Genomic DNA, 12,488 nt, shown 5'->3' with positions numbered 1-12,488 from the left:
GTCCCAGAGTGAGCACTGTTGCCCAGTGTTGGGGCACTGTCCCAGAGTGAGCACTGTTGCCCAGTGTTGGGGCACTGTCCCAGAGTAAGCATTGTTGCCCAGTGTTGGAGCACTGTCCCAGAGCAAGCACTGTTGCCCAGTGTTGGGGCACTGTCCCAGAGCGAGCACTGTTGCCCAGTGTTGAGGCACTGTCCCAGAGTGAGCACTGTTGCCCAGTGCTGGGGCACTGTCCCAGAGTGAACACTGTTGCCCAGTGTTGGGGCACTGTCCCCGAGTGAGCACTGTTGCGCAGTGTTGGAGTACTGTCCCAGAGTGAGCACTGTTGCCCAGTGTTGGGGCACTGTCCCAGAACAAGCACTGTTGCCCAGTGTTGAGGCACTGTCCCAGAGTGAACACTGTTGCCCAGTGTTGGGGCACTGTCCCAGAGTGAACACTGTTGCCCAGTGTTGGGGCACTGTCCCAGAGTGAACATTGTTGCCCAGTGTTGGGGCACTGTCCCAGAGTGAGCACTGTTGCCCAGTGTTGGAGTACTGTCCCAGAGTGAGCACTGTTGCCCAGTGTTGAGGTACTGTCCCAGAGTGAGCACTGTTGCCCAGTGTTGGGGCACTGTCCCAGAGTGGGCACTGTTGCCCAGTGTTGGGGCACTGTCCCAGAGTGAGCACTCTTGCCCAGTGCTGGAGCACTGCATGATAGTGAATACTGACGCCCATTTTACTGCTGAAATGGTGTATAATGCCCATATATCGCCCATTTTGGCACAAAATGGAAAGTTACGGCTTTTTTAGGAAGCTTATCGGCAAGCGTTATTTTCCTGATGGGCTTAACGGCATGAAAAAATATTACCTTCCGCCCACTTTTTTTGGGTGGAATCAGCAGAATGGGCGAATTCAACGCCCATGTTATCGCCCAGCGTTACTTTCCTCATGGAATTAACGCCGAGATTCAATATTAACGCCCAGCGACTGGTTTTTGTCGTAAAGAGCATATTTACCCAAACTAGCGGCCATGGAGATCGGCCATCGTCAATTTCAACACCTCGCACACATCTCCCACAATATCACTCGCTTAAAAAAACGCTCACAAAAAGTGGAACTAACTGGGACGAACGGCAGCAGTGTGGCTGGCATTTGTTAAATCCCACTCTTATATGAGGAGCTGATATTGGAAAGATTTGCCTGAAAGAGCGCTGATGTGCGTGACAACGCTGACACACTGCTGTGTGTGTACAGCTCAGACATCAATGGTGCCCATCACCTTGGTGCCAGTTAAAGTTTACGTTGATTGATGTTGTTGTATTTAACCCTTTCATGTTAAGGAATCACCAGTGTGTAACGGTCCAGCTATCTGAGACAATGCGTAACAAGGTTATATTCAATAACAAAAGTTTAATAGCAACATTGGTCTGAAATTATAAGTATCACAGCCAATAACACCCAACCCCCGCACACACCCCACTTTTTCCACCATTGACATCAATCAAATGGTCAACATGTCCAGCAACACAAAATACAAAGGCAAAGCAGGAGCGTGGTCCCCTCCCCCCATACATTACAACAAATTGTATACACCCAGATAGAGATATAACACAGCCATCACCTGCGGACATGCAACTCACTTTTCTCCCCCCTCCCCTTCTTTTCCCCATCTCTACCCCTTCCCCTCCTCGCTCCACAGTGCCTGGTCGAGGAGCTCCTCAGGCGGTGCCTCATTGGGGGGGATGAAGGCAGATGCAGTGGTTGCACGGGTACAGGAGCAGGGAATGCTGAGGGGCAACATTCTCTGATGCAGAAGCAGGATCTTGGTCCTTTCCCTCATCTGTCGTTCGCAGTGGTGGTGTGGAACCTAGTGGTGGAGTGCTGCGCTCTGGGACCACTGGGAGGGCTGTGCCAGCAGTGTTCCTGGCTATCACATCCAGGGCCTCCACCATGCGCGGAATGTACTCGGCCATGGTGGCCAGGTGTCGGGATATGCCCCCGCAATGCTTCAATGAGCTGGTCACCAATGTCTACAGTCCTCCTGGACAACTGTACCATCTCTCCGCTGTCATGTCGCGTTCGTGGAACTGACCTGCTGCGTCCACGTGACCTCGGCAGGGTCGGCGCTGTCCTGGGGACAAATGGGGTGCCCTGTGGAGAGATGCTTGGGGCCGGCACCTCCAGAGTGGAGGTTCGAATGACCGGAGGACCAATAGATGGCCCTGGGGCGGAATGGATTCTCGAACGTGGCGATGCAGGTTCTTCGAAGTCCGCACTTTCATCCGTTGAGAACAGACCCAGCGGATTGACAGGCGACAATCGGAGCTCCTCAGCACCATATGTAGTGGGATCGTCCGCTGACTCCTGCCCCCACCTTCTGGCCTCCGTGGTCTTGCCTGGGGCCGCGCTGCTGGCTGAGCTGCAAAACACAAATGAGGTTATTAGAGGAGAAGGGGGTGCTAGGGTGACAAGGTGAAACATAGAAACATAGAAAATAGGTGCAGGAGTAGGCCATTCGGCCCTTCGAGCCTGCACCACCATTCAATGAGTTCATGGCTGAACATGCAACTTCAGTACCCCATTCCTGCTTTCTCGCCATACCCCTTGATCCCCCTAGTAGTAAGGACTATATCTAACTCCTTTTTGAATATATTTAGTGAATTGGCCTCAACAACTTTCTGTGGTAGAGAATTCCACAGGTTCACCACTCTCTGGGTGAAGAAGGTTCTCCTCATCTCGGTCCTAAATGGCTTACCCCTTATCCTTAGACTGTGACCCCTGGTTCTGGGCTTCCCCAACATTGGGAACATTCTTCCTGCATCTAACCTGTCTTAACCCGTCAGAATTTTAAACGTTTCTATGAGATCCCGTCTCATTCTTCTGAACTCCAGTGAATACAAACCCAGTTGATCCAATCTTTCTTGATATGTCAGTCCTGCCATCCCGGGAATCAGTCTGGTGAACCTTCGCTGCACTCCCTCAATAGCAAGAATGTCCTTCCTCAAGTTAGGAGACCAAAACTGTACACAATACTCCAGGTGTGGCCTCACCAAGGCCCTGTACAACTGTAGTAACGCCTCCCTGCTCCTGTACTCAAATCCCCTCGCTATGAAGGCCAATATGCCATTTGCTTTCTTAACCGCCTGCTGTACCTGCATGCCAACCTTCAATGACTGATGCACCATGACACCAGGTCTCATTGCACCTCCCCTTTTCCTAATCTGTCACCATTCAGATAATAGTCTGTCTCTCTGTTTTTACCACCAAAGTGGATAACCTCACATTTATCCACATTATACTTCATCTGCCTGCATTTGCCCACTCACCTAACCTACCCAAGTCACTCTGCAGCCTCATACACTACACTACACACAGCATATGCACGACAAAAGCACCACCGCTCTCAAAATCATCACAGACATCACATTTCATCACCATCAACACATTGTGCATTGCAATGATTTTCATGAGGCCAGCATTATTTATATGACACTTTTAGAAATCATCTATCATATATGATTGTTCGGATATGAGTTGGTGTGGTGTCTATTGACTTTACATCACGCAATGGTATAAGCTTTACTCATGTGGCATCACTTCAGGGTCTGCAGATGTGTCCGTGGCTGTTCGGGGGTGCTTCCCCACGAGTGCGAGCACTCGCTCCTCCATGTCAGTGATGTCGCTGGGGACTGGTGGCCCCCCACCCGTTCGCCTCTGCATGGACCTCATCATCGATAGCTTCTGCTGTAAAAGGTGACAGGACGACATGGCATGAGATCATTGCGTGAGATCATTGCTAGGTACTGTCACAGAGACTGATACAACACATAACCGACAGATGTAATCATGATTATTATGCTTATTATCATTCTTTACCTAAAGACGTACACCGTGACCGCAGGCTTTGAGTAAAACATTCCCGGTAAAATTGCATTACCTTACATCTGCTGATAGTTACTCATGACTGTTACAAATCAAATTATATAAATACCTAAGTATATGTAAATCAATGTAATACTTATTCTTGCGGATCCTACAAGGTCGATCCATCGTTTGCGGCATTGGTTACCCTCACACACCTCGTTGGTCACCGGCGAGATCACCTCTGCTATCTCGGTCCATATCCTGTGGTAGGCCTTTCCCTGTGTCAAATCACCCCAATATAACTCGACCTTCTGCAGGAGGGAGACATTTGCCTCGTCCGAGAACCTCCTGGCTCTTATGCGGCCTCCAATGTGCTCCTCTCCTCCTCACTGCTCTCTCCAGCGTCAGTCTCCACAGAGTGCTGTGATGCCTCCTCCTCTCTCTCCATTATAGGCCAAATTCGGTCAAATATGTGGCTGGTAACAGCTAATTGTTGTTTGCCTACTTGCTGTGAAGCTCTAAAGTCTCCCTCCTTCCTCCCAAAGCAGACACACCACACCCACACACGCCTTCAGTCCCTCTCAGCTCCCTCTCTCTCTGTCTCCTCTTCTGCGCATGTCATGGTGACCCTTGACCTCCAGAATCGCGGTAATCGAGCGTTGCCATGCCGTTGCTAAGGACGGCCACACTTTACGGCAGAAGGTCAGAAAAATTTTACGCTACGCCCATTTTCAAAAATGTAAACTAGGTATTTTGAGAATGGGCGAGAAGCCGGCGATCTGAAAACCCTTTTTTACCGCCCACGCCGGAAATAACGCCCATTTGTAGGCAATAAGCTCAAAAGTAGAGGTTCTAGCCCTATTACATTACGAACAGGAAGCAATGGAACAGAAAGAAAAACTGGCATTTCTATAGCACTTTGAAGGAACTCACGATGTCCCAAAGCGTTTGTAGCCAATTAAGAACTTAATTGCAAGTGTCATCACTGTTGTAATGTAGGAATCACAGCAGCCAATTTTCACACAGCAAGTTCTCACAAATGACAATGAGATAAATGACCAGATATTCTGCTTCAATGATGTTGGATAAATATTGGACACCAGGGGGACCGCCCTTGTTCTTCATCGAAATAGTGCTGTGGGTTCTTTTACATCTACCTGAGAGGACAGTTTAACGTCTGGTCCAAAAGACAGTATTTTTCACAGTGCGGCACTCCCACACTCCTGCACTTAGTCTCAGCCGAGATTATGTGCTGACGTGTCCCAAGTGAGACTTGAACTCACAGCTGTCTGAGGCAGAGATGATGGTGCTGCCACTCAGTCACAGCCGGCCCTGAGGATTTAACGGCACCAACCTCTCCCAAAGTAGGAGGAACGGAACAGTCGGAGGGATCAAACAGTCAGAGGGGCGGAACAGTCAGCAGGAACAGTCAGAGGACGGAACAGTCGGAGGGGCGGAACAGTCAGCAGGAACAGTCAGAGGACGGAACAGTCGGAGGGGCGGAACAGTCAGCAGGAACAGTCAGAGGACGGAACAGTCGGAGGGGCGGAACAGTCAGCAGGAACAGTCAGAGGACGGAACAGTCGGAGGGGCGGAACAGTCAGCAGGAACAGTCAGAGGACGGAACAGTCGGAGGGGCGGAACAGTCAGCAGGAACAGTCAGAGGACGGAACAGTCGGAGGAGTGGACAAATCGGAGGGACAGAACAGTCGGAAGGATGGAACAGCCGGAGGGATGGAACAGTTGGAGGGACGGAACAGTCCAGCAGACTGAACAGTCGGAGGGGACAGACCAGTCGGAGGGAACTGAACAGTTGGAGGGTTGGAACAGACAGAAGGATGGAACAGTCGGAGGGATGGAACAGTCGGAGGGATGGAATAATCAGAGGGACAGAACAGTCGGACGGATGGAACAGGCGGAGGGACGGAACAGTTTGAGGGACAGAACATTCAGAGCAGCTACTTGTCCGGGAATTTAAAGACTTTATCTATATCGTATCTGAATCCATTGCTGGGTGGCGAGGTGTGAAGGCTGTGACCAGGGAATGCGTGCAGGAACCTCACTGATCGCAAACTTTTTGCGGTTCTTTTTATTCCCACAAAGTCACAAGCAGAGAATCAGTGGAGGGGTGCAGATTCTGAGAAAATCGATGGTGCTGAGTGCTCGGGGATTGTCCAGGAGACTCCAGGATTTAAACATTAATTTCCAGGACACTGTGTGCAACCCAGGAGAAACATCATAGGGGCATTAAAATAATGCATTTTTCTCATTCACTTTGAACACTGGTTTATTGGTTATCAATATAATTGAGATGGGGAAGGAGGCTGTTTGACAGGTTGGGCGGTTTGAGGCAGGAAATCAGGTGATAAAACCTCCAGGAACACATCCAACCAGAGCTGGTGACCCGAATCATGACTGTTCCAGTGGACACAGAGACATGTGACACTGATGCTGCTGGCTCATTGTAATTAGCCAAGCACCACCCGCGATACACATTGTCTGCCCGCCTGTCGGAGGGCGGTATATCGGGTGTCTGTCGCCACTTAAAGGAGGCCAGCACCTTAAAGGGGAGATGCACTCTGACTGTAGACAGCAGGGAATGTTTGGGAAGATAGAAAGGGCTGTTAGACCTGTAGAATGGGCTCCCAGGTTCTCTGATGCTGCTTTGGAGCCATTGGTCCAGGCAGTGGCCAGGAGGAATATCCCATTCCCCCAGGGGCAGAAAGCCCCCAGGCTGTGACCAGGAGGAGGAATATCCCATTCCCCAGGGGCAGAAAGCCCCCAGGCAACACCTCTGCCACCAGTGGGAAGGCATTGCTGAGGAAGTCAATGCCAGGAGCTTTGCTCCCAGGACATGGTCAGCAGAGTTGGCAGATCCTGCTCTGGTACTGTCTGCTCGCCACCTCCAGCCTCGCTGTTCACAGTACTCCCCCATCCTGCTACCCGTCACTCCCTGCAACCACTGCACCACACTTCACAACACCACCTTATCCTCACACTCACCCACTCACCACTATTGAACCCTCACTTCCTCACTGTGACACTCTCCAAACACCACACAATTCTGTAACTAGCACCCCTCTTTCTTACAGGAGAAGGTCAGATACAACATGGGGCAGGGTCAGGGGTCAGACACAACACGGGACAGGGGCAGAAGGTCAGACACAACATGGGACAGGGGCAGAAGGTCAGATACAACATGGGACAGGGTCAGGGGTCAGATATAACATGGGGCAGGGTCAGGGGTCAGACACAACATGGGACAGGGGCAGAAGGTCAGACACAACATGGGACAGGGTCACGAGGTCAGACACAACATGTAGCGGGGTCAGGGGGTCAGACACAACATGAGGCAGGGTCAGGGGATCAGACACAACATGGGGCAGGGTCAGAAGGTCAGACACAACATGGGTCAGGGGTCAGACACAATATGGGGCAGGGTCAGGGGGTCAGACACAACATGGGACTGGGTCTCGGGGTCAGACACAACATGGGGCAGGGTCAGGGGTCAGACACAACTTGGGGCAGGGTCAGGGGTCAGACACAACATGGGGCAGGGTCAGGGGTCAGACACAACATGGGTCAGGGGTCAGACACAACATGGGGCAGGGTCAGGGGGTCAGACACAACATGGGACAGGGTGTCGAAACCTCGACCTCCGAAAAGAATGACTCCGACACTTACAGCTCCGGTAGAAGTTTCTTTAATTTACTTGCTAGCAAGGGGTAAATTACACTCAGTCAAGGGCTAAGTGAACACCTCCAAAATGGTTCAGTTTAACAAGATATTTATACAGTAAAACCAAAGTTATGGCCTCTCCCTGTGTATTGCTCTGTCTCACAGTCAGTGAATACAGATAAAGAGTTAATTACTATATCCTGGTCCTGACATGGTATCCAGATATTTCCTTTTGTCAGGGTTATCAGAAAGCCAAACGGCCATTACTCCATGAGTCATAGGTAATGGACTATCACCTGTCTTGTATTGTGTCAGGATTGTTCCAATTTCCTGGTCAGTTTATCTGTTTGCATCAAATGAATGAGGTCTCGGGAAGAGATAATGGCTTGAAGATAAGGGTGGGGTGACATGGAACTCCTGTAGTGTAGACAATAGGAGAGCACCATGGGGGGTTACTTGTCTCAGCATGACTTGTCTCCTAGCTGTCTGATGGCCATCAGCCATCTCAAACCAGGTTTAGCTGTTTATGCAAGCTGACTGGTAAAATGCAGAAAGTTCTGGAAGGGCCAGGACTCCATTTTAATCAAAAGGCACACAAATACCGTATGGTATCGGCTTAGATAAAAATACATTTCCACATTGGTCAGGGGTCAGACACAACATGGGGAAGGGTCAGGGGTCAGACACAACATGGGGAAGGGTCAGGGGTCAGACACAACATGGGGCAGGGTCAGGGTCGGTGGTCAGACACAACATGGGACAGGGTCAGGGGGTCAGACACCACATGGGACAGGGTCAGGGGGTCAGACACCACATGGGACAGGGTCAGGGTTCAGACACAACATGGGGCAGGGTCAGGGGAAGCCCGAGTGGGCCGGCTCTCCCTGTCCCCGCTCGAGAAGGATGTGCTGGCCGTCACGGGCAGGGCGACAGTCCAGTCCAATGCACCCAGAACAGAGTCATCGCATTCACTCACTTTTATTTTTATTTAAAGGGACCAAAATATAAGATGGTCACTAATAAATCCAATGCGGAATTCAGGAGAACCTTCTTTCCCCAGAGAGGGGTGAGAATGTGGAACTCGCTCCCACAGGTACGGTTCCTGGTCAGTGCTGGGCTGGGTGGTCAGGGATGTAACAGGGTCAGTGCTGGGCTGGATGGTCTCGGTCAGGGATGTAACATGGGGCAATTTCCCACAATGCCTCTGGAAGAGCCAGGGCTCCAGCCACTGTTGATCGTGACCCCGTGACCTGGGGGGGATGGGAACCAATGCAGGGTGACAGAGGGAAACAAAAAGGAGACAAAAGCAAAAGACAGAAAGGAGATGAGCAAAAGTGGAGGGCAGAGAAACCAAAGGCAAAAAACAAAAAGGGCCACTGAATATAAAGGGGCTGCAGGAGGGGTCAAAACTAAAATCATGGTTTCAAAACTAGGATTAAAACACTCTACCTAAATGCACGCAGCATTCGAAATAAAGTAAATGAGTTGACGGCACAAATCATTACAAATGGGTATGATTTGGTGGCCATTACAGAAACATGGTTGCAGGGTGGCCAAGACTGAGAATTAAACATACAGGGGTATCTGACGATTCGGAAAGATAGACAAGAAGGGAAAGGAGGTGGGGTAGCTCTGTTAATAAATTATGATATCAGGGCAGTTGTGAGAGACGATATTGGCTCTAATGAACAAAATGTTGAATCATTGTGGGTGGAGATTAGAGATAGTTAGGGGAAAAAGTCACTGGTGGGCGTAGTTTCTAGGTCCCCAAATAATAACTTCACGGTGGGGCGGGCAATAATCAAGGGAATAATGGAGGCATGTGAAAAAGGAACGGCAGTAGTCATGGGGGATTTTAACCTACATATCGATTGGTCAACTCAAAATCGCACGGGGTAGCCTGGAGGAGGAATTCATAGAATGCATACGGGATTGTTTCTTAGAACAGTATGTAACAGAACCTATAAGGGAGCAAGCTATCTTAGATCTGGTCCTGTGTAATGAGACAGGAAAAATAAACGATCTCCTAGTAAAAGATCCTCTCGGAATGAGTGATCACAGTATGGTTGAATTTGTAATACAGATTGAGGGTGAGGAAGTTGTGTCAGAAACGAGCGTACTATGCTTAAACAAAGGGGACGACAGTGGGATGAGGGCAGAGTTGGCTAAAGTAGACTGGAAACACAGACTAAACGGTGGCACAATTGAGGAACAGTGGAGGACTTTTAAGGAGCTCTTTCATAGTGCGCACCAAAAATATATTCCAGTGAAAAAGAAGGGCGGTAAGAGAAGGGATAACCAGCCGTGGATAACCAAGGAAATAAAGGAGAGTATCAAATCAAAGACCAATGCGTATAAGGTGGCCAAGGTTAGTGGGAAACTAGAAGATTGGGAAAATTTTAAACAACAGCAAAGAATGACTAAAAAAGCATTAAAGAAAGGAAAGATAGATTTTGAAGGTAAACTTGCGCAAAACATAAAAACAGATAGTAAAAGTTTTTACAGATATATAAAACGGAAAACAGTGACTAAAGTAAATGTTGGTCCCTTAGAAGATGAGAAGGGGGATCTAATAATGGGAAATGTGGAAATGGCTGAGACCTTAAACAATTATTTTGCTTCGATCTTCACAGTGGAAGACACAAAAACCATGCCAAAAATTGCTGGTCACGGGAATGTGGGAAGGGAGGACATTGAGACAATCACTATCACTAGGGGGGTAGTGCTGGACAGGCTAATGGGACTCAAGGTAGATAAGTCCCCTGGTGCTGATGAAATGCATCCCAGGGTATTAAAAGAGATGGCGGAAGTTATAGCAGATGCATTCGTTATAATCTACCAAAATTCTCTGGACTCTGGGGAGGTACCAGCGGATTGGAAAGCAGCTAATGTAACGCCTCTGTTTAAAAAAGGGGGCAGGCAAAAGGCAGGTAACTATAGGCCGGTTAGTTTAACATCGGTAGTGGGGAAAATGCTTGAAACTATCATTAAAGGAAGAAATAGCGGGACATCTAGATAGGAATAGTGCAATCAAGCAGACGCAGCATGGATTCATGAAGGGGAAATCATGTTTAACTAATTTACTGGAATTCTTTGAGGATATAACGAGCATGGTAGATAGAGGTGTACCGATGGATGTGGTGTATTTAGATTTCCAAAAGGCATTCGATAAGGTGCCACACAAAAGGTTACTGCAGAAGATAGAGGTACGCGGAGTCAGTGGAAATGTATTAGCATGGATAGAGAATTGGCTGGCTAACAGAAAGCAGAGAGTCGAGATAAATAGGTCCTTTTCGGGTTGGAAATTGGTGGTTAGTGGTGTGCCACAGGGATCGGTGCTGGGACCACAACTGTTTACAATATACATAGATGACCTGGAAGAGGGGATAGAGTGTAGTGTAACAAAATTTGCAGATGACACTAAGATTAGTGGGAAAGCGGGTTGTGTAGAGGACACAGAGAGGCTGCAAAGAGATTTGGATAGATTCAGCGAATGGGCTAAGGTTTGGCAGATGGAGTACAATGTCGGAAAGTGTGAGGTCATCCACCTTGGGAAAAAAAACAGTAAAAGTGAATATTATTTGAATGGGGAGAAATTACAACTTGCTGAGATGCAGAGGGACCTGGGGCCCTTGTGCATGAATCCCAAAAAGTTAATTTGCAGGTGCAGCAGGTAATCAGGAAGGCGAATGGAATGTTGGCCTTCATTGTGAGAGGGATGGAGTTCAAAAGCAGGGAGGTCCTGCTGCAACTGTACAGGGTATTGGTAAGACCGCACCTGGAGTACTGCGTGCAGTTTTGGTCACCTTACTTAAGGAAGGATATACTGGCTTTGGAGGGGGTACAGAGACGATTCACTAGGCTGATTCTGGAGATGAGGGGGTTACCTTATGATGATAGATTGAGTAGACTGGGTCATTACTCGTTGGAGTTCAGAAGGATGAGGGGTGATCTTATAGAAACATTTAAAATCATGAAAGGGATAGACAAGATAGAGGCAGAGAGGTTGTTTCCACTGGTCGGGGAGACTAGAACTGGGGGGCACAGCCTCAAAATACGGGGGAGACAATTTAAAACCGAGTTGAGAAGGAATTTCTTCTCCCAGAGGGTTGTGAATCTGTGGAATTCTCTGCCCAAGGAAGCAGTTGAGGCTAGCTCATTGAATGTATTCAAGTCACAGATAGATAGATTTTTAACCAATAAGGGAATTAAGGGTTACGGGGAGCGGGCGGGTAAGTGGAGCTGAGTCCACGGCCAGATCAGCCATGATCTTGTTGAATGGCGGAGCAGGCTCGAGGGGCTAGATGGCCTACCCCTGTTCCTAATTCTTATGTGCTTATGACCTCTGCCGAAAGGTGTCAGACATGGCCGCAATGCCTCCCACGGTCCAATATGTTGCTGCGGTGCACTGTCCGGGCTCAGACAGGAGTGACCAGCTGGCAGTAAATCCAACCCCATCGTCTCATAGATCATGCGACGAAATCTTAAAATTCAGGAGATTGGGTATAGAAATCATGAGTTGTTACTTTTTCCCGACCCGACCCTTAGTGACCTTTGCTGTAGGAGAGGAAGCATATTCCTGACATAAGAACATAAGAAATAGGAGACTTGCACTTCTCACCACAAAATGGAAAAACAAAAAGGCTTTCTGCATGCGTGGAGTTCGGATCTGATGCCCAACAACTGAGTTCAAAAGTCATTGAAGGAATGTTAACTGTGACACCCTTTAATTTGCCGTTCCTTTTGACCGTGTCATGCTCAGTGGATTGGAATTGAGTTTCAGAGCCAGTAACGATTGGATGAATCATCAGCTCCTAAACATTAACGGGCCAAATGGGGGTTTGGGGTGGAGGGTGGTCGGACGGGAGGGGTTGGTTTGGTTGGTGGTAGAGGATGGGGGTAGGGGGTGTGGACCTAATTATCAGGATGCATCGGCACAATTTGTCTGGGAAAATAATTTTCCCCTCCCTC

General features: G+C 48.9%; 1 protein-coding gene across 1 annotated transcript; it reads right to left on the bottom strand.

The window, feature by feature from the left end:
* Positions 1–1,694: 1,694 nt before the first annotated feature.
* On the bottom strand, positions 1,695–4,799 carry LOC139276983 (uncharacterized). Its single transcript, XM_070894978.1, has 3 exons — positions 4,773–4,799; positions 3,559–3,719; positions 1,695–2,394 (listed from the first exon to the last, which is right to left on the bottom strand). Exons 2-3 carry the CDS (start codon positions 3,705–3,707, stop codon positions 1,812–1,814), a joined length of 732 nt encoding a protein of 243 aa, XP_070751079.1. The 5' UTR covers positions 3,708–3,719; positions 4,773–4,799; the 3' UTR covers positions 1,695–1,811.
* Positions 4,800–12,488: the final 7,689 nt, after the last annotated feature.

Source organism: Pristiophorus japonicus, chromosome 12 (assembly GCF_044704955.1).
Source record: "Pristiophorus japonicus isolate sPriJap1 chromosome 12, sPriJap1.hap1, whole genome shotgun sequence".
Lineage (NCBI taxonomy): Eukaryota > Metazoa > Chordata > Chondrichthyes > Pristiophoridae > Pristiophorus > Pristiophorus japonicus.
The sequence above is the reverse complement of the archived record's forward strand: the minus strand, read 5'-3'. Positions and strand labels throughout refer to the sequence as shown.

Bases quoted from the DNA above. Each gene is read 5' to 3' on its own strand.
- LOC139276983 (XM_070894978.1), bottom strand. From the start codon at position 3,707: ATGATGAGGTCCATGCAGAGGCGAACGGGTGGGGGGCCACCAGTCCCC. The intron at 2,395-3,558 runs GTAAAGCTTATA...TGTGTTTTGCAG, and splicing joins CCTGAAGTGATGCCACATGA to CTCAGCCAGCAGCGCGGCCC.